Source organism: Mytilus edulis, chromosome 3 (genome assembly GCF_963676685.1).
Source record: "Mytilus edulis chromosome 3, xbMytEdul2.2, whole genome shotgun sequence".
Taxonomy (NCBI): domain Eukaryota; kingdom Metazoa; phylum Mollusca; class Bivalvia; order Mytilida; family Mytilidae; genus Mytilus; species Mytilus edulis.
Genome location: NC_092346.1, coordinates 89127316 through 89150849, shown reverse-complemented (window position 1 = coordinate 89150849; position 23534 = coordinate 89127316). Strand labels below are relative to the sequence as shown.

The 23534-nt window shown below is 31.4% G+C and overlaps 3 protein-coding genes across 32 annotated transcripts in view; 2 read left to right on the top strand and 1 right to left on the bottom strand.

Moving 5' to 3' along the window:
* Positions 1–4016, bottom strand: part of LOC139514626 (gamma-tubulin complex component 3 homolog) — a 39353-nt gene extending 35337 nt beyond the window's left edge. The window contains exon 1 of the mRNA XM_071304072.1: positions 3862–4016. Within this exon, the coding sequence (XP_071160173.1) occupies positions 3862–4009 (148 nt within the window). The 5' untranslated portion in view covers positions 4010–4016. The remainder of the gene's footprint in view (positions 1–3861) is intronic.
* Positions 1–18961, top strand: part of LOC139514647 (uncharacterized) — a 369289-nt gene extending 350328 nt beyond the window's left edge. The window contains exon 2 of the mRNA XM_071304099.1: positions 17700–18961. Coding sequence (XP_071160200.1) covers positions 17804–18766 — 963 coding nt within the window. The 5' untranslated portion in view covers positions 17700–17803 and the 3' untranslated portion in view covers positions 18767–18961. The remainder of the gene's footprint in view (positions 1–17699) is intronic.
* LOC139514621 (phospholipid-transporting ATPase IF-like) overlaps positions 6685–23534 on the top strand; it is a 56645-nt gene continuing 39795 nt past the window's right edge. For 15 of the 30 annotated variants that reach the window (XR_011662645.1, XR_011662647.1, XR_011662646.1 and 12 more), the window contains exons 1-5: positions 7892–8050; positions 10906–11034; positions 16016–16105; positions 16905–16985; positions 20500–20607. Coding sequence is in view for 22 of the 30 variants with exons in the window: in XM_071304044.1 (XP_071160145.1) it covers positions 8036–8050; positions 10906–11034; positions 16016–16105; positions 16905–16985; positions 20500–20607 (423 nt within the window). In the remaining 8 variants the exon portion in view is untranslated. Of the gene's footprint in view, positions 6838–7848; positions 8051–10905; positions 11035–16015; positions 16106–16904; positions 16986–20499; positions 20608–23534 lie in introns of those variants that run through there. The other 15 variants (XR_011662651.1, XR_011662650.1, XR_011662649.1 and 12 more) reach the window with 5 other exon arrangements.

Here is a 23534-nt window from a genome sequence, read left to right as displayed (position 1 = left end):
GACCCCTGATTTCTTGTTAAATATAAGCCGACTTGGTTTAATTGTCTATCAAATGATAAAAATTAATTCATTTTTACTTTTAAGTATACTTTAAATACCATTTTATTTTACATCCCAAAAACTACTGTTTATTGTCCATGCATTGCTTGTCAATGGGTGAGGATTTGTTCTCAACCTGTTAAATCTGCAGGAAAGAAATTTATTTCTGTTTGAATAAAAAAAAAAGTTTTTTATTCCAAAAGTCACGAAGATAGAATAAAAGACAACATAAACAAACCAACACATGTTTTCCTATAAGAGATATCTTGACATTGACAAGCTATCCGGCTATCAGCAGACGATAAACAATTAATTTTTAAGAAATAAGTGCCACCTAAACCTGGCGTTTTAAAGTTCGAAAAATAAATGGCTCTATAGTCAGCAAATAATAAAATTTCAAGAACCTTAGTGAGCGCGCTCACATACATGTACCCCATGTCCCCACATTGTCACTTGAGAAATAAAATAACTGTTAGAAAAAAATTCACCACCGAACACCATAAAAACCACCAACCGCTAAGAAAAACAGTGATATTGTACAATAAAACGATAAAATAAATTAAATTATGTATGATTTAATCAATTTTTAGATTAAAATGTGCATCTTTTTTGTGTTAAAGTCAATAATCAATTTAATAAATATAAAGACAAATGTCTCCAGATTCATCACTATTTTTTCCGGATTACATCAGTGTGAATGGATTTTTTTTTTATATTTCAAATAAAATTCAAATAAATTCATAATCAGTAATCGATATCTGTTCATCGGTAAGATTTTGATATATTTGTCTCTTTTTTCTTATTATTGGTACAAATATATTATAGAAGAAGAAAAACATATTTGAGGTGTCCAGTGGTGGTTTGCAGAGTTGAGTTGTTATAAAATAGACTCTCCTTTTCTGTTCGATGTAGATATTTGTACTCTTATTTTTAATATTTGTTGAATTAATAACTTAAAAATAATATTTAGGTAACATTTATAATGATACAAGATAAAGAGAAAAAAATCCTGGGGTGTTCAGTGGTGGAAAGACCTACCTTCTACATAGTATGTCCTTATTATCTACAAAGTTTCATGAAATTCTGTTGCATGGTTTCAGAGGAGTTGCGATGACAAACTGTTGCAGTAGTATATTGAAGCAAATAAATTCAAAGGGGCATAACTCCTAGAAAACAATTAATCGTAATTTCCTGTCGATATGCACATCTATATAGTATGTCCTTATTATCTAAAAAGATTTCATGAAATTCTGTTGAGTGGTTTCAGAAGAGTTGCGATGACAAACTGGTGTAGTATATTGAAGCAAATAAGTTCAAAGGGGTGTAACTCCTAGCAAAAAATTGAATCATAATTTCCTGTCAATATGCACATCTACTTATTATGTCCTTATGTAACATAAAATATTGTCCTCCATGATATATTGTCTGTCGGACAAATTTTCATATAAAATATTGTCCACTGACAGTATTTCATAATGAAATATTGTCTTGGACACAATATTTCATTATGAAATAGTGTCCTTATCCATGACATTTTGTCACCTCCTTCGGGACAATATTTCACTATGAAATTCTGTTCATGACAATACTTCACTATGAAATACTGGCTTTGAAAATATTTTTTAATCAAATTATTTCACAATTAGAAATAGTTCACATTGAGCATGCACATTTTTAGATTTATAACCGAAATTGTTTTGTATAGTAGAGAATTTATATGATTGTTAATAGTGAGTTTCAAATTTGCATAGATACATGTACATTACAAATGGTTAATTATAGATTAAAGTATTGTCTAACAAAAGTTTCATTTTATTACATTAAACTGTACAAATATAAGTTATGTACTGACAATCGCTTATTTTGTAAATATAAACACAGGTATGTGTCGCAGAAAAAAATCCTATTTACCTTCTCTAACATAAATATATGTTGATAACCTCCCTTTCATGAGACAAAATTTAATGACAATCTGTCTATGAAATATTGTCTCAATACTCATAAAATATAACCAAAATATATATAACCTCCCATTAACAGGACACAATTTCGTAGTATTTATCTATGAAATATTGTATTAATTCACACATTGATATTGATATGATGGGCTACGCTAATTACTAAATTTTACCTGGGGAAAAGATTATGACTTTGTTTACCACCCCAAGCTAATCAATGGTTACAACTGGTGTCATAATCTGTTGTTATAGGTAATCCGTTTATCGGATGGGTCATTAATGATCATCAAGATTAATTCGTTCAAATAGAATCGGTCAGTCGGCAATTATCTTTGAAGAAATGTGCATACAACAACTTGGGCACAATTTGCGATGTTTACCGTAGTTTCATGGAAGAAACGTAATGACAGAAAGTTGGAAAACCATTATAAACTCGTTGAAGACATTGTTTTACTTGTTTTCTGTAAAATAAACAGAAAATTCAGACGTATTTGTCATTGACTGCCTTCATTTTTGATACGAAAATATCAAAATCGGCCGCCATATTGTGATCATATTTACATCATATTTACGTACTGTTTATAATCCTCCAAAGAAGGAGCACACCCGAATAAAGAAAGATAACTCAATCTGATTTTTTTCCTAGCATTGAGTAACCCATTTACATATTCTAAAATGTGTCTCCATACTTCTTGCTTAAGAATATATATGTTTAGGTATTTATTTTGAGTTATGGGAAAAGTTAAAGAGGGTCTTAGCAGCAGTGTTGGTAGGGTGCCTTGGTCATCTTTTTCTGTATTCTTTATTTTTGATACTATTTTTCACTGTTGCTTTATATCCTTAAATTGTGAATTTACTGAGCACAGCTGTTTTGTGCTGTATTGCCATCAAGCACAGCAGGGGTAGAAAGGTGAAACTGGTCAAATGTGGTAGACCATAGAAACAGTATGAAACAGATCTCCTTTCAAAACATACTGCATATAAAGTTCAACTGTGCCAAGCAATGATAAAAAAAACTTGTGTGACAAGCTGCTTGACAAGTTTTTCAGCCTTAAAAGTAGAAAGATAGAGTTCTATATGGGCTAAAGATGTTGTTCTTGTATAACCTGTGATTCAACGAATAAACACAAATGTTTGATTAACATCTTTTATTAAAATATGCCCTTTTCATATTATGATATCGCGCGTTAAATGCCCTTTTTCAGGATTGGCACCCTGCCCTTTTGAAAACCTAGCTGGAACACTGGATTTCACTATGCAAATTTGTCCTTCTCTGGACATTTTTCCATAGACGAGGACAATATTTCATGATACATAGTTATGAAATATTGTCTTGTACAATATTTCATAGGACAATATTTTGCTTTACACTTACAAATGTATGACATGTATTATCTAAAAAGGTTTCAAGAAATTCTGAATTTCTGATGTGTGGTTTTAGAGGAGTTGCAATGACAAGAAACAGGACTGACAGACCGAGTCGGTGACTGACAGACAGACTGGTCAAAAACATTATACCCTTCACAACTTCGTTGCATGGAGTATGATTATCACAAGGACCTACGAACTGTAGTCTGTACCCTTGCAGATCTATAAAGAGGGTGTTCAGATAAATTCATTATTAATTGAGGGATCAACATACATTTGAATGCATTTTTAATGTTGCAAAAATCACGATCAAATACTAATACTCTTTCACAAATATTAAACACCTGCCTTATATTATCGATATATTTATATCAATACAGTTTCAATAACGACAAAAATGTGGACACACATTCATGCAATAACAAAATATTTGGTGCATGTCTGAGGATGTTTGATGCCAGACCTTTTGAAGATAACACTGAACATGTTTATTTACCCTCAGGAAGGCCTGTTATTTTACAACAAAGTTTCTGTAACAATAATGTCTCAGTTTCATTTGTGCCCCTCCTATCCATAGCACAAAAAGTGCCAGATATTGACCATTTGCAAGAGGATTGTTTTGCCGCGCTACGGGCAATGCGCATGAAATGTAAAGTTATTTTGTATTTTCGAATGAAAAGAAAGAAAAAGGAAAATTTTAATTTCACCAAATTTGTTTAAAATAATCTTTTTAAATGAGCAACGAATCATAGAAAATTGTGAGCAAAATAATGATACGAAACTATCCGAAAAAATTGTGAAGGGGTGGTCTCAAAATACAAAATGAACCGTATTCATATAAAGGAACATTTCTATATGTGAGTTCGTGGTCTAGTGGTTTTAAGACCGATGGCTACAGTGCTGAAGGTCCCGAGTTCGATTCTCACTCGGGGTGCTAAAAATATCAGTACATCAGAAGGGTAATTTTCACCCTCTCACACACATCTCTGGTACCCAGACCGGAGTTTAAACTAGAATGGGTACTTTGGGGGCCTCGGTTGGTCAAAGTTGTTCCCTACTTTGACCTGGAGATCAATCTTCTGATATCTCTCTGGTTTGTCTGTTTCCACCGAGCGGCCCGGTGGTTCTCTCCGAGTACTTCGGCTTCCTCCATCATAATAACAGACTTCCCGGTGTCCTACACGCTCCCTTGGGCGGTGTTGGGTGGGGATTGTTCTGGTGGGATAATATTGTAAAGGACACATCTCCATTAATCCTTAGGGAGTGTACATGGATCCGCTGTACCCTTGCAGTCAATCAAGGGGTGCGTCTTAATTGGCGGAATCTCAGTACATACATACATACATACATACATACATACATACATACATACATACATACATACATACATACATACATACATACATACATACATACATACATACATACATACATACATACATACATACATACATACATACATACATACATACATACATACATACATACATACATACATACATACATACATACATACATACATACATACATACATACATACATACATACATACATACATACATACATACATACATACATACATACATACATACATACATACATACATACATACATACATACATACATACATACATACATACATACATACATACATACATACATACATACATACATACATACATACATACTTTTTGTAGGTTGGGTGAGGTTTCGCGCTTTTAAAAACGTTTAAACCCGCTGAATTTGTTTGTATCTGTCCTAAATCCGATTGCAGGAATCTACATATTGTTCATTGGTAGTCGTTTGTTGATGTGGTACTTACTGTTTCTCGTTTCTTGCTTTTTATATAGATTAGATAGAGGGGGCAATATGGGATCCATTAACATGTTAACTTAGGCGCGGATCCAGGGGGAGGGGTCCGGTGGTTGGAATCCCTTTTTTTTGGACGATCAATGCATTTGATGGGGACATATAGTTGCTGGATCCGCCCCTGTAACAACACCTCGATTTTGAGAAAAACAGTTAACAACAAATGCAAAAGTGCCGATAACAGTTAACACAGTGGGTTGAAAACGCTTAACAGTTTAAATTTATCTCAGATAACAGTTTACAACACAGCCTTGAACAAGAATGTGTCCTCAGTACACGAATGCCCCACTCGCACTATCATTTTCCATGTTCAGTGGACCGTGAAATTGGGGTAAAAACTCTAATTTGGCATTAAAATTAGAAAGATCATATCATAGGGAACATGTGTACTAAGTTTGAAGTCGATTGGACTTCAACTTCATCAAAAACTACCTTGACCAAAAACTTTAACCTGGAGCGGGACAGACGGACGAACGGACGGACGGACGAACGGACGCACAGACCAGAAAACATAATGCCCCTCTACTATCGTAGGTGGGGCATAAAAAGACCAAAACTGGCCAAGTTAACATAAAAAGGAATTGCCCCCCCCCCCCCTTTTCCCCATTCGACCGTGGCCCGGGTTTTTTTTCAGATTGAATTGTTTTGGGAAATAGGTCAAAGAGACCAACAACCGGCCAAATATACACATGCTTCCAACACTCTGGTTTGTCTGTTTCTCAGGAGTTTTAAAAATGCTTTAACTTAGAATATATGCTTATCATTGAAAAAAACGTACTTCGCAAACGTGTCGACAGAAAAGAAATACACACTGTACGAAGGTTCAAGAGGAACATCCCAATAAAAAAAAAGATATCAACAATAGGGAACGAAAAGGGGTCTCTTGTAAAAAGTAAAGTATATGGTTTCACGTGTGAAACTGTAATTTAAATCAAGAAAAAGACAATGACAGTCGTTTCTGTGCATGCATGTGTAGTGTAGTTTTTGTGGTAAATAGTAAGTATATAATTTTTATTCAAAGCAGAAACAATACTTACTAGAAGCCTGTATAAAACGATATTTGACAGTTTTTGTTTTGTTTGTGCTGCCAATACATATTAGGGACCTGGTCTGAAACGTGCAAAAATTAAACGAAAATAAAATATATCAAGCAGTTTTTTTTTCTTTTCTCATTTGCATTGTTCCAGTTTCTTTACTTTTCTATGTAGTGTTTTGTGAACTAGTTTGTCTTTCGACGTCTTTCATTTGTTTTTGTTTATAATTCATATCAAAGTATTGTTAGCTGTTCTTAATTATCAATAAAATTTATTTTTTATGTAGCTCCTCGACGGTCTGAAATTTGTACACATTAAGGTCGTGTCCGGTCTTGATGTTAATATTGATTATATAATGTCACGTCCTCGAAGATGGGAATCACTTATAATTTCTGAGAATAACTTATTAACTGGTTCTAAAATAAAATACAGCTTGACGATGGTATCCGGTCGTGTTATGATACATAATAATTGCATGGGTATATAGTCTTATTTTCGTGGTTGGTTTCTCAGGACTTATCTAACCACCATTCAAATAATCTGATAAAAAGTGCGAGTAACTGAGGATGGTATGTTGTTACAGGTTTCAATAGCTCTTTGTGTGTATGAATATTTGTCTGATTTGAAGTCTTGAGTGTGTCTTGTACAAGTTATATATATTTGTGGTCTCTTGTTGTTGAATTTTCTCTAGTTCTAAAAATAATTGGATACGTCTCTTAATACTTACCGGTAAGGATAGAGCTCAATCATATTTCCTTTCATTTATTTGCTTATTTTGCTATTTTTTATTTTCTATTTTCTGATTTTCTGATTAACTGTAAATATCAATGTTCCGCGTGTCACCCCATTTTCCAAATTAAATGAAAATATCGCAAAAAAAAGTGAGAAACGATGACATGCGATTTCAGTTAAAATTGGTAATTTTATTGTTCGTAATTGCTGTTCATATGTCATTTGTGAAAAAAAATAGTTGTTGTATACTAGCTCTCTCCTTTTGGGCATTTTAGTTCGATTTTTTTTTTATGATAAAATGCTTATATATAGATATAGAAAGATGTGTTCGACTTCTTTTTTATAACCACATAGTATCCCCCCTTTTTTATAAGTTGTTACAATTCAGTATTTAGCCGCAGTTATCCACATATACTCTTTGTTGTTTTATAAGGTATTTTGTTTTTATAATACCGTTCGCGACCTTTTTCTGGAATCAGATTTCACATCTTGTCTGATGACTCACTTTCCTTTCAAACTTATTAAGATGATTCTTTGACATATCTAATAATGAGGGGAGGATGGTTTTGTTGCTTTAATTCTTCCATTTTCCCTATTTTCCTCTGTCATGTAATGGTATCTGGTAGGTTTTTTTGTGTTTTTTTTTGTGTGTACTCATTTCTGATATATCTGGTATGGTTAGGCCTACGGAAACTGGATGGATGGTTTTTAACTGTTATCCAAGATGTTCTCTTACGGGTTTTGCAATTAATAATTTTGAGTATAATTATTTAAAGGAATTGTATATTTAAATATGCAATTCCTGGATGGATACTGCATACTCGGTGTTTTGAAACGGTCCCTAAAGCAGACGTCTCTGTTCGTTCGGAAGTTCTCTAGATATTTCTACCTAATTGTACACGAAGTGAAAGCAAAACAGGACGTAACAAAAATATGTTGTTTACCTTTAGAAGTGGAAAGCCCAAAGTAGGCTAGAGGTGTATTTGAAATTTGGACAGTAAAGTTTTTACATGGGTGCGGGTGTTACGTGAAAGAATGAATGATTGCTTTGTAAGTATCACACTGTTTATATTTATGAACAATTAGAAGTTGGAACAGTTTGAAAATTCACAAAATATGAAAAACTGAAAAACTAAAAAAAAGTCCACCAGATAAGTTATTGCCGGTACATGTATCTCTCAAACATGGGATACTTTTCAGTGTAATATTTTGATTTATATGTTTTGATTTTGAATCCATAGACAATATTGCTAGTTAGTTACGAATCAGGTGGCTTATCCGATCCCTAGTCCTGTTTCGCAATACCATATATAATCAGTTGTTTTGCAAGGATTCCAAATTTTCCTCGGTGGTGCCATGGGAAGATTGACTATCAGTATATTATAGAACTTCCGTGGGCGATATATGGATAGTCAACCTTCCCCTGGATAGAAACAAGTGCCTGTGAAATTACAAATTTATGTATATGATGAGCAATTGGTACATGTATGTGTGTGTATGACATGTTACGTACAGTATAAGGTGTGTTGTGTTACCAAGAGATAATTAATATATATGCTGTTGCTGTGGTTCTGCTAACTTATCAACATGCATCAGTAAATGAGTTAAGTATAGTTATCCTGTACCATAATTGCAAACTTCGCACCAATGTCAACTCATACCACTGAAAGCAAACTCGGACTGCAGTATTAAAATTCATATAATTGCAAACTCATATCAACTTATTTACTGCACTCAAATCATCATTAGTGGTGTTGAATGATGAATATATATATCTTCATTTAATTGAATATCTCACAAATGTCTCAAAAGGGATTAAAAGTATATGATTTGAAAGTCACAATACCCAATTTATAAAATGATTGTTCCTTGGCTTATAATTGAATGAAGAAGAGAAAGTTTGATTTGATATGTTGTTTTTTTTGTGTTGATAACCCACCAAAAGTTTGATTATATCTCGACTAGTTAGGCTTTATATCACAACAAAGTCAAAGAATGAGTTTAATTTTGCCACAATTTCACTAACATACATGTATGAAAAATCAGCAAAATTTGTATATATATATTCAATCATGATGTATATATATCATGCATACAAATGTATTACTGTAATTTTCCCAACACATACACAAGATACTTAATTAACAATTTCATCAACATTTAATTTAGTTTTGGATGTTACTAAAGATACACGTAACACACAATTCAATTTAGTCTATGATTTATGTATTGTTTATTTAAGAATTGAATGCTCCTTTTTGTAACTTTATTGGGGTGTAAAAGCGTTGACCGAAGCACATTTTGTATGAAGCGGGGAAACGCTTCATTCTAAAAATGTGCGCACGGTCAATGCTTTTACAATCCTATGAAGTTACAAAAAGAAGCATTCAATACTTTTAATTACATATTTTAGCTAGGATCATGAAATACATGATTTACATCAAGTTTTTATTTAATTTACCTGTGCACTTTATTATGGGACCTCGTGTCATCATGAATGATAAGTTTTATTGTGTGATACAACTGCTTAAGGAATAACATGTGATGTGCAGTAGCCAATCAGAATAACGTATTATAATGAAACATGCATCTAATGTTATTATAAAGATTTGCAAAAACTATTCATTAAAAATTTGTATGTTCAGTTGTTTATGTTTTTAAGTAAAAGGAATCAGTGGTATCAATTATGTTTTATCAAGATTTGCAAAAACAAGTCATTAAACACATTTAGGCAACAATTAAAAATATTTTGGTTTGCCCAAACCCTACCCAAAGGTTGAGACAGTGGGTAGGTAGGTAGGCATTTTTTTTTTTTTCAAAAAGAGAAATTGAAGTATTGTGTGTTTATTAGTCTTCATGCCTATCTGATTAAAAAAAACTTCTTCAAATCAGGACAATAAAAGAATTTGAGTAGGCAGCTTTTTTCTGGGTAGGCAGCATTTGGGCAAACAAACCTATTCTTTTTTATGGCCTTATATTGTATATTTTTAATGGTACAGTGTACATGTTTGCAGTGGTATGAGTTAACATTTGTACAATTTGACTTTTAGTGATCTATATGCATGTGTCATCATGGTCATGGTGATCCAGTTTTGTATCATGTATGGACAGACCTCTGATTTATGATATCCGTCTTTACCATCTTTACCATAAAGACTCAGATTAATCTTGAACAAAAAAAATGTTATGAAGTCTTTTATCAGAATAAAATTAGAATTTAAGATATCAAAAAAAATAATAGACATGATGGATTAACACCCAAAACAGAATTTGAAAAAATAAAATTAACTGCTCATAAGTCGTCTTTCGCTTTGCTTTCTGAAAGTTTGATGTGCTGTTATTGAAGAAACTGGTTTTAATGATGAAAAGCAATGAAATTGTTTTCCTTTTGATATGATACTTGATTTTTCATTGCATGGATATAATAAATTCATTGATGTTAATGAATATGATGAAAGAGATGAAAGTGATACATACCTCAGTACTGTAAGAAAGAATGTTTGACAAAGATTTTTGTACAAGATGAGCATGTTGAAGAAAAGAATGATTCTATTGCAACATAAATTGATGTCATAAAACCAGAGGTGTTCAAGCAAATGAAAAGATGTCTTACAAACAAAACCTCATTTTAATATGTTTATATAAAAAAGAAGATGTGGTATGATTGCCAATGAGACAACTATCCACAAAAGACCAAAATGACACAGACATTAACAACTATAGGTCACCGTATGGCCTTCAACAATGAGCCAAGCCCATAACGCATAGTCAGCTATAAAAGGCCCCGATAAGAAAATGTAAAACAATTCAAATGAGAAAACTAAAGGTCTTATTTATGTAAAAAAATGAAGTATATAAATAATTAGATATTTTTGGTGTTACAAATTATTCATATTTTGTTGTAGAGTAAATGTAAGAAGAAAGCAATACAAGGTGATAGGACTGTCTACGTAGGAAGCAAACGTCTGCCTGGAGAACATGTAGAAGTAGTCGTTCCTCACAAATATCCTGACAATAGAGTTATATCTTCAAAGGTAATTGTTCCTCACAAATATCCTGACAATAGAGTTATATCTTCAAAGGTAATTGTTCCTCACAAATATCCTGACAATAGAGTTATATCTTCAAAGGTAATTGTTCCTCACAAATATTCTGACAATAGAGTTATATCTTCAAAGGTAATTGTTCCTCACAAATATCCTGACAATAGAGTTATATCTTCAAAGGTAATTGTTCCTGACAAATATCCTGACAATAGAGTTATATCTTCAAAGGTAATTGTTCCTGACAAATATCCTGACAATAGAGTTATATCTTCAAAGGTAATTGTTCCTGACAAATATCCTGACAATAGAGTTATATCTTCAAAGGTAATTGTTCCTGACAAATATCCTGACAATAGAGTTATATCTTCAAAGGTAATTGTTCCTGACAAATATCCTGACAATAGAGTTATATCTTCAAAGGTAATTGTTCCTGACAAATATCCTGACAATAGAGTTATATCTTCAAAGGCAATTGTTCCTGACAAATATCCTGACAATAGAGTTATATCTTCAAAGGTAATTGTTCCTCACAAATATCCTGACAATAGAGTTATATCTTCAAAGGTAATTGTTCCTGACAAATATCCTGACAATAGAGTTATATCTTCAAAGGTAATTGTTCCTCACAAATATCCTGACAATAGAGTTACGTGTGTATATCTTCAAAGGTAATTGTTCCTGACAAATATCCTGACAATAGAGTTATATCTTCAAAGGTAATTGTTCCTGACAAATATCCTGACAATAGAGTTATATCTTCAAAGGTAATTGTTCCTGACAAATATCCTGACAATAGAGTTATATCTTCAAAGGTAATTGTTCCTGACAAATATCCTGACAATAGAGTTATATCTTCAAAGGCAATTGTTCCTCACAAATATCCTGACAATAGAGTTATATCTTCAAAGGTAATTGTTCCTGACAAATATCCTGACAATAGAGTTATATCTTCAAAGGTAATTGTTCCTGACAAATATCCTGACAATAGAGTTATATCTTCAAAGGTAATTGTTCCTGACAAATATCCTGACAATAGAGTTATATCTTTAAAGGTAATTGTTCCTGACAAATATCCTGACAATAGAGTTGTTATATCTTCAAAGGTAATTGTTCCTGACAAATATCCTGACAATAAAGTTATATCTTCAAAGGTAATTGTTCCTGACAAATATCCTGACAATAGAGTTGTTATATCTTCAAAGGTAATTGTTCTTGACAAATATCCTGACAATAGAGTTATATCTTCAAAGGTAATTGTTCCTGACAAATATCCTGACAATAGAGTTATATCTTCAAAGGTAATTGTTCCTCACAAATATCCTGACAATAGAGTTATATCTTCAAAGGTAACACAATTTTTGTTTTATCTACAATATTGTCCATACAGAATATAGATATATTTTAAAGGAAAATGTCATAGAAATTTCTAAATTCCAATTTTGAACCTACATGTCATTTCAACCTCTTATGAGTATTAGAATAAAGTCTTCAGATCAGACAGCACATTAATTTGTTCTCACAGGTTTGTTACTAAAATATTGGCACAGGACCTATATCTTTCTTATAAACCTTATCCACATTCAGTTTTCTCTACTAATCTTCTATACACATCATTACCTAACAGGTAATCGTTCATTGTTTATAATCTTGCGGTTGGGACCATCTAAGTTAAAGAGACTGTTGGATTTATCCCTTGAAGAACCGAACAAGAATAACATGGAACCAAACTTGGCCATAATTATTTTTAAGGTTCATAGTTTTAAAAAAAATATCTGATGACCTTGCTCATCAACCAAGATGGCCATTATTGCAAAAAATAGAACATACTGGTAAATTCCAAGTTAATTAAAAAACACTATGAATAGAGAAAATCTGACATGGCAAAAATATTTAAATTGTTGAGCTCTACATATTATTCATTTAAGTCAAAACTGTTACACGACTTCTTGAAATAGTTATTGGCGTAAAAAAATATTTTGTGTGCATTTAATATATTGAAAAGTATAATAAATAGACAGAAACTTTAAAAAGCAAAAATGATCAGTAAGACAAGATTTACATATAAGTCTCGTGACCAAATCATCTGAATAGAGTTGATGATTTTTACCCATTTTTTGTGTTAGATCTATAGCCAAATATTAGACTTAAGACAATTTTAATAGATAAAAATGTAGATAGAATCATTTAAAAGCAAAAATTAACAGGATCTACAAATATGTCAATATTGCCAAAAAATTTCCTGTTATCTTTAAAACTATTATACAATACATGTAGATAGATAGAAACTTTAAGTAGCACAAATGATCTACAAATAAGCTGAATGGCAGATATCACCAGTTAACTCTTTATTTGAGTTTTTACCGCCCCTAAATTGGATAGTTTTTGACATTTTTTGCATTTTTTTGCCTCCTATCTAGTTACTCTCCAACAAAAAAAAGTGGTCATTGTCGATGATGCAGGTAACACAGGCTCCATAGCTTCTAGTTCTAACCTGTAATTAGATAGCTGCTGATCATGAATTTTGCCCCTAAATCACAATTTTTAAATCTTGATCTTTATAATTTCCATATATATAATTCAGTATTGCTGAAGCCATGAAATAAGTTGGTTTCTTATTTTCATCTTTTCCCTTTCCTTATGAGGTTTCCTGTTTTCATTTATCAATCAGATTTATTTTAACTCTTACCACATCCCTACATTGTTTTTTTCATCCTTGAGTTTCCGTATTTACTTTCCTGTTTGTTCAATTTTCAATGGTATTTGACAAAACTCTAAAACATCTTCAAAGATAAAGATAAAAAAGATGTGGTATGATTGCCAAGAGCCTGTTTCCTTTATATTACAATGCTTTAAATAGGAAATCTCTGTTTCAAGCCCTTTACTACCAGTATGTACATACATGTACATGCTTTTGTTAAATATATTCATTTTCATTTATGTTAACTTTTGTCATATTTTAATTACTTGCAATTCATGATAGGAAATAGAAATGTAAGGCAAATACTTACTAACTCAAATAATTCAGCACCCATTTACGGTAATTGTTCTCCAGATTAAAGGAATGATCGTTGTGAGCAAAATATAACAACTGGATTATTCCTGTTTTGGGTTTTCTATTTTACTTGTATCACATTTTGTCATGTCGGTTAGGGCCTTTAATAGCAGACAATGCATATGGATAATGTTCATTGTTAAAGGATGTATAGTGACCTATATGTGTAGATGCCAAAATTATCCTCATTATGGCTATGGTTGATAGTGGTATGATATTTGCAATCATACATGTACCACATCTCATTATTATTATAGGCAAAAAATGATGAATTAAAAAAAAATGTATAGAATGAATGAAAGAAAGTTGATTGATCTGATGTCAGAAATACTTGATAAACTTTCTTGATTACAGTAGTATTGCCTGACAGTCAAAAACTGTGAATATTTCTAACATAGTGTCTGTGTACATACTTTGTGTCAGCTATTAATATTTACAAGAAAAACACACATTGGTACCTCTTTGTTTTTAAGTTCTTTGACTATATCTCATCAGCATTATCTTAATTATGCTGCTTATAAATCTTTCAACAAAAGTTTGTTTCATTCAAATGTAGAAATACTTGATAATGGTCCAATGAAAGTAGTCATATACTATTGAAAGAAAGTTTTGCAACAATTTCATTGATATTAATGGTGGTTTTAACTAAAAAGCTCCTATCTTTGTAGAAAATTAAAAGTATTTTAAATTGACTAATATGAAAATTAAAACAAATATTAAAATTTGGGGGTGGGAAGAAGTGCATTTCCCAATTTTTTTCTCTCCTTTTTTTAGTTGTGTTTTCAGTTTTTGTTCATATGTAATCAATTATGCCATCTGGTTTACTATTTTGACAATTTTATGCTATGTATACATTTTTAACTAGACCAAGTGCAAAAATTTGTTAAAGTTGTGACGTTCTCAATTTTGGCCCATTCCTTCAAAGTTTGAAAATGGATAAGCTGTCTAAAATTTCCCCAACATAACTAGTACTTTAGAAGATAAAGAAAAAACCATCTTGAAAGATCAATCAAGATTTTATTTTACTTTATTTTCAGTCAGAAGCTGCCGTGTTGCTAAATTTTTAGTAATTGCGATGAAATACAATGTACCACCAGTTGCCAATGGTTGCTGTAATGAGAGTAGAGGTTATCAGTGAGAGAAAAATTGGGCCTCCTCTCTGACCAATCAAATTAATCATGGATTTGTGATTTAAAGATGTTGCTTATTGTTTAAAGAAAAAATGAATAGAAAAAAAGTTTTAATCTGTAGTCATCTTTGTTGGAAAAGTTGTTTTTCTTGTGATGGATTACTCTTTCAGTGATGTTTATTCAACGTATGTTGAATTAGTTCATAATATGATAAAGTAGTAGGAGCCACTGCGTTATGTTTATAAACAAAATATAATACATTTAAGATTATTTGAATGAAGTTCTTAAGTGAAATAATGATTTTGATTAGATTTTGATTCTTTATTATTTATATTGTATTGGCTGACAATCAAGATGTTTACAAGTGGTTATCTTGATTGCATAATGTGCTTTATACTAAATTGATAGTAAGAAGCTAATTGCATAATTGCAGTCAATGGTTCTGGGACATTTTACTATATAGCTAGTATTGCAAAATAAAAAGTAATCAGAGTTCATTGTTAAAAGGGTTGCCACTGTTGTTTGTTTGAATGTCTAGTTTAAACATATTTTTATTTGCTAAAATATGCAAAACAGATGAGACACAAGTTAGTTAAACTTATAAAATCTTTTCCAAAATTATTGACGGTGGCAATGCTTCAAAAACACAATTGTTTATTACAAAAACAATATCTGATTGTAAGAATCTTGGCTCCTTGTAACCCACATCTGATATAAAGGTAAAATTGCTTGAGATAATATAATCATCATGATCATGAATTAAATCATAAATAATTTTATTTTACAGTATACATCATGGAATTTCATACCTAAAAATCTGTTTGAACAGTTTAGAAGATTAGCTAATTTCTATTTCCTTTGTGTAGGATTCATTCAGGTAATTTTCTACATATATATACATATATATCAGCATTCCCGGTAATTTTCTACATATATGTAAGCTGCATATTTGTGACAATCAGAAGAGACTGATAAAGATATGACAGAATTTTAATTACTTTACACTTTCTTTGCCAGAGGGTTTTCACGGTAGAATATTAAATGTGGTGTGATTATCGAGACCAAAAGACACAAAAAATAAGCAACAACAGGTCATTGTACAGCCTTCAACAAGAGAAAAGCTCATACCCAATAGTCAGCTATCAAAGTCCCAGAGATGACAAAAGTAACTTAAAAGAATTCAAACGAGAACACTAACAGCCTAATTTATGTACAAAAAATGGACATCTCACCAATAAAAAGACACAAATCAACGTTAAATGCTGAAGTCAATCTGCATCAATTAAGCAATGGTACATGTAAAAGTAGTGTATTTCATTTTACTTCATATTCTCAATGAAAAATACAGTTAATACAAATTGGATCGCTTGATATTCTTGCTGATATGGTCAGTATAAAAAACAAAAATGCCATTATTCTATACCTTAGTACCCATGTTACAGTCTACTCAAGGTATATATAGTTATGGTGTACCTATATCTTAATACCCATGTTACAGTCTACTCAAGGTATATACAGTTATGGTGTACCTATATCTTAATACCCATGTTACAGTCTACTCAAGGTATATACAGTTATTGTGTACCTATATCTTAATACCCATGTTACAGTCTACTCAAGGTATATACAGTTATTGTGTACCTTAAATGACCTTGTATGTAAATTGTTTATTACAGTTGATTATTGACAGTCCAGTTAGTCCAGCCACTAGTATTACACCACTGGTATTTGTAGTAGTGGTTACAGCGATTAAACAGGTATACACTTTTTAACTAAAAATATTTACTTAGCCAAACTTAGGGTTTCACTTCGTCCTTTTTTCTAGAAAATACAAATGGTTGTCTGCTTTAGCCAATACATTCATACATTTATGATATTTACTTAATGTAGTGAATAAAATAGTAGATACTTTTTTTTATCAAAATTTTCGTCACACCACAAAACTTTTTAAATTAATATTTGAATTATGTACATAAAAATATCTATAATAATATATAACAGAGCGACTGAACCATGGCTTATAAGACAGTGTAATTAAAAACAGAATGTCTTGTAACATAATGATTGACAACAGATTCACTTTTTTTCAAGAAAATATTTAATCATGTGATTCATTACTTTTAACTAGGTAAGTTTTACATACATATTTGTCAATGGAGCAACATCATAGTTATGAATATGAAAATTTAAATTTTGCACTCATAGGTTGCAAGGCTGTGTATTGTCAACAGTAATGTTTAATATATTTATTAATGATTTAATTGATGATATAAAGTTGTTAGACATTGGTATTAATATTGATGGTGAAAAATTATCTATCTTGCTGTATGCCGATGACATAGTTTTATTAGCAGAAAATGCTGAGGATTTACAAAAATTATTAGATGTTTTAAATGTATGGTGTGATCATAATAGTTTAAAAGTAAATTTAAGAAAATCAAATGTTATACATTTTAGAAATCCTTCTGTAGCCAGATCAGATTTTCATTTTAGTTTAAATGATGAAAATATTGAGTATGCTTCAAATTACCAATACTTAGGTTTATTGTTAACGGAATTTTTAGACTACCAATTAATGGCAAAAGCTGTAGCCAGGTCAGCAAGTAGGGCATTGGGTTTACTTATTGTTAAATGTAAAGCACATGGTGGTTTTCAGCACAATATCTACACAAAGCTATTTGACACGATGGTTTGGTCAGTCATAAATTATGGCTCGTCTATTTGGGGCACAAGAGATTTCTCGTGCATCACTGCAGTACAGAATCGCGCCATGCGTTTCTACATGGGTGTGGGTAAATATACCCCAAACGATGCTGTGTCAGGTGACATGGGCTGGAAACCACCATGTGTTAAACAGTGGATAAATATTTTTAGACACTGGTCCAAATGTACAAAAATGGACAATAATAGAATTAATTATAAAGTTTTTAAATGGTCAGTGATGAAAGGTAGTTGTAAATTAAAAAATTGGTGCTACAAAGTTATGGAGATGTTGAAATCATTTGATTTTGAAAGATATTGTAAAATAAATGAAAATTTTCTTGATAGTTATAGTATATCTCAGTTAGAAGAGAAAATGTTTGATAAATATAAAAAAGACTGGTGTACAAGAATTTTTTCATATAGTACCGGTTGTAAATTGAGAACATATAAACTTTTTAAACATACTTATAACACTGAGCAATATTTGCTACAGAAAATGCCACAGCGCCATCATAGTGCTTTTTCAAAGTTTAGATGTGGTGTAGCACCATTAAAAATTGAAACTGGTCGATATGAAAGAAAAAATCTAGACGAAAGAGTCTGTTTTAACTGTAATATTTTAGAGGATGAAAAACATGTACTTTTAAAATGTCCCTTGTATGAAGATCTAAGACATGCACTTTTTATTGATATATTGTGTCATAATGATATGTTTTTAAACTTGTCTGATGAAGAAAAATTTATATATATGTTTAAAAATACCAATATTTGTAATATTGTTGCCAAAACCTGCAATAACATTTTAACAAGGAGAAACAGTATTTTATATCATTAACTACTGTATTTGTAGTATTTTATAAAACGAATAAGTATTATTTGTATTTTAATAGTCTCTCATAATTCTTTTAAGAATGGCACATACATGTATTTAATTGTTTTAACTATGTTTACTGTATAATTAATTTTATAATTGTATCTTGTTTTAATCATGTTGTATGTGGTGAGACTTTAATAAACTATTGAATCTGAATCTGAATCTGCAAAGATATGAAAACAGAACAATTAAAAAAATATCATGAATAATTCTCTGTGATGTCTTCTACCAAATTAAAGTTTTCTTCATACTCATTTTATTAATGAAAATAAAATGTCAACTTAATACATATTATACTTTTAAAAACAGTTTAACTTGATCAAGGGTCTTTTTTTGGTGCTGTATCTGAAAAGAAAACATATGAAAAATAATGGCTTTACAAATCCTCTGAAAATCATGAAAATGTTATTATTAAAGCTAATTTCGTAATGCATGTAGAGAAATACTTTGGTTAGCTTGCTTGCTTTGTTTGTACATTGTACAATTGTAATTGGGATAATGTCCAATCAAATTAAAATATAATACTAGTATATACAGGTTTAACTATGCCTATATATATTGTTCGAAGATGTCAATCTTAATTAAAAAGCTTGATTAAATGTTTATATACAAAAAAAATATGCCAACCAAAGTTTTACCATACAAGCATTAGGAAATTATCTCTAAATAGTATTAGATAGTATGTGTTATACAACATTATATTAACAACGCATAGCTGACAGGATGATAGAGCAGATTGTTACCCTGAGAAAACATTGTCAATAAAGGATAATTCAAGGTTGACAATGTTTTTTTAAGGGGAAACAATCTGCTCTATCACCCTCTCTGCTATGTGTTATTTTATTTATTATAATTCAATATTTTATTTACGTCTCACCTTATGTATAAAATTACACATTACATTTATAAAATACTGTTAAACTGTTTTTTTGTTATTGTCGTTATCATCTTTTGAATTGACTGTATCTTTACTATGATATAATGAAGAGAACAAAGTTACAAACAACAAAGGTAAAGCTATCATTTTAACAGTCTAGGAGAGAGTTCTGAGGGCATAATGTACAACTCTGACATTGTCGCCAAAACTAGGGACAATCCGTTATCATTTCAACAGTCTAGGAGAGAGTTCTGAGGGCATAATGTACAACTCTGACATTGTCGCCAAAACTAGGGACAATCCGTTATCATTTCAACAGTCTAGGAGAGAGTTCTGAGGGCATAATGTACAACTCTGACATTGTCTTCAAAACTAGGGACAATCCGTTATCATTTTCATATATGTCTTCACAATGGTGTGATCTTAAATAAATTGTCTCCTGCTGAGCCATGCCATAGAGTAAATTATCTTCCGCCTATTAGCCAATCAAAATCTGTCATTTTAAGTGAAATACATGTATTAATATAATCTTCGGATTCAAAAAATTTCTATGAGAGGTCATTGAAATTTTTGTTAGATGACAGCATTTTCTCTATACTTGAATGTTTTGAAGTGTGAACTAAAGTAAAGGTTGTAACTGATTGTTGAACTCAGGATATTGTTTGTTTTTTTGTCATTGGGTTGCTTTATCATCTTTTATTGAAAGTAATTGTTTCACAATACCAATGCAATACAAAATATACTGATCAATGAAATGAAGAAAAATCCTTTTAAACATGTCAACCATAAGAGACTTATAAAATTGTATTATTTGTAGGGTTATGAGGATCGGCTGAGACATAAAGCTGACAATGAAGTTAATAACAGAGAGGCATATGTTGTTAGAGATGGCAAGGTGGCACAAGTTAAATCCATGGATATCACGGTAATCAATCAATCAATAGAAAAGAATTTATTTTGGTTGCACATTTAATCTTGTCCTTAGGATAAAACATGTATTTTTAGGTTTGAAATGCCTGGTTTCAAAATATTTCTTGAAAAGGTTATGATCACTGAACAATACAGTACATCTAGTGTAATTTAAAAACTTGTATATTTAAAACGGGAATATTTCAAATTTTCATAACATTTTTCTCAGCCCCTTCAAATAGTTTCCTTCTAAATGACAGTTAAAAAAAAATATAGTGAGAAATAGCCTGTTGTGTTTGTTTTATAGTTTAAAATTGTGTTTAATGGACTATGTAATTGTCTTTTAATTAAATTGGGATGGTTTTTACATGTCATATAATTAAAACACAATTATTTTAAAGTTTATGATTTTATCATTAGGAAATAACCTTAATTTTAATCTAATTTTAAAGTCTTCCTTGTAATTTTAAAGTTTAAACAATATGTAAATTAGGGGAATATTTGTTGTACACTTCATAAAATATTTGCTTACTTATTAAAGATTGGTAATTTTTAGTTAAGTATGATATCTTGACATGTCATGATGCATTTTATTTTTGTGAGACCATAAAAGTTCACGACCTATATCAGGCCTGCCTATCGCCCCTGCTTATATCATTGTCATATCAACCTTTTTAACAAATCACCTGGTTATTAATCTACCTGTAATCTACCTGTGTGGGTTTTACTTATCATATCTGTTATCTTGATACAATTTAAAAGGTACAAATGTCATGTACATATAATTTCTCTGTCGTAACATATTTATTCAGAGGTGGACCCAGAGGGGGCACATGACACCCCCTGAGGTTGACAAAGATGGTGCACAATCTAGAGCATAATTACCAATTTAAACAACTAACAATATACTTATCATTCTATTAATTTCCATCCAATTGATTTATCTTAAAATGGTTTTTTTACAAAATGAAAACAATTTTCTGTGTTTTCTTCCTTTAGTTTTATCTATTTATATTTGAAATATTTAACTGTTATTCCAATTAATTTGTCAATCGTTCTGATTATTATCAAAATTCGTAATCCTGTACCCAAGGCTTCATGCCTGTTCTCACCTTTTTAGCTCACCTGGCCCACAGGGCCAAGTGAGCTTGGGCGTATGACATTTGCGCCGATTTTGAAAATTTACGTTCTTTCATTTGCGCCGATTTCATTTTTTCATTTGCGCCGATTTTGTATTTGCTCCCAATTAGATTTACAGGTAAGTTAAAACTTGTACATGTACTGTGCTATACCATTGGTAAAATCTGGTTATAATTGTTTTTCATCCATGTTCAAGTTAATATTGATTTATATTGTTCTGGAACTTCGTTGTAACTTGATGGTCATATTGAACATTGAAACGGACCTAGAAGTAAATTCTTTAATCATCGAGGGCCATACATATCGGAAGGTCAGTGTTCTCAAACATAACTACATATCTTACTAATGTACCATAAAATCGTGTAAAACCAGAGTTACCACGGATTCTATTGTCAAAACACAGATCGAGCATAACCATGTGGTAAATGTCCGAAAGACAGATGCTAAAGAACTACGGATACGGTCAACAAGGAAAAAAGTCTGGAGATGTATCTTGTAGGCCTTCTTCCACCTCCCAGTGGTGAGCAAGGGACAACAGTTATATACATGTTGTGATTGACAATTCATTACATTTGAACAAGTGGCAAATGGAAGAGGTCTATAATGATAAATGAAAATTAACATGACTTGGATGGAGAGTTCTCTCATTGACACTCACATCTTCTTATATCTATTCACCTGTAATTTACCTGTAATAAAATCGGCGCAAATGAAAACAAAAATTGGCGCAAATGAAAGAAAAAATCGGCGCAAATGAAATGCAAAACGCCAGTGAGCTTTTGTCATCAATTGGTGTTCGGCGTCTGTCGTCCGGCATCGTTAACTTTTACAAAAATTTTCTCCTCTGAAACTAGTTGACCAAATTTAACCAAACTTGGCCACAATCATCATTGGGGTATCTAGTTTAAAAATGTGTCTGCTGACCCAGCCAACCAACCACGATGGCCGTCATGGCTAAAAATAGAACATAGGGGTAAAATGTAGATTTTGGCTTATATCTCTGAAACCAAAGCATTTAGAGCAAATCTGCCAGTGCAAAATTGTTTATCAGGTTTTTCAGATGAATCGGACAACCTGTTATTGGGTTGCTGCCCATAAAGTGGTAATTTTAAGGAAATTTTGCGGTTTTTGGTTATGATCTTGAATATTATTATAGATAGAAATAAAATGTAAATAAGAATAATGTTCAAAAAAGTAAGATCTACAAAAAAGTCAACATGACCAAATTTATCAGTTGACCCCTTAAGGAGTTATTGCCCTTTATAGTCAATTTTTAACAATTTTTTGTAAATTTATGTAATCTTTTACAAAAATTTTCTCCTCTGGCATGGGGTAAAATTGTTCATCAAGTGAAAATCTATCTGCCCTGATACTTTTAAATGAATCGGACAACCGGTTGTTGGGTTGCTGCCACGAAATAAGTAATTTGTAGGAAATTTTGCAGATTTTGGTTATTATCTTGAATATTATTATAGAAAGAGATAAAATGTAAACAGCGATAATGATAGGCAAAGTAAGATCTACAAATAAGTCAACATGACCAAATTTATCAGTTGACCACTAAAGGAGTTATTGCCCTTTATAGTCAATTTTGACCAATTTTTCGTAAAATTTTGTAATCTTTTACAAAAATTTTCTCCTCTGAAACTGCTAGGACAAATTTAACCAATCTTGTCCACAGTCATCATTAGGGTATCTAGTTTTAAAAAAATGTGTCTGATGACCCCAATATGGACTACATGGCTAAAAATAGAACATAGGGTCAAATGTAGTTTTTGGCTCATATCTCTGAAACCAAAGCAA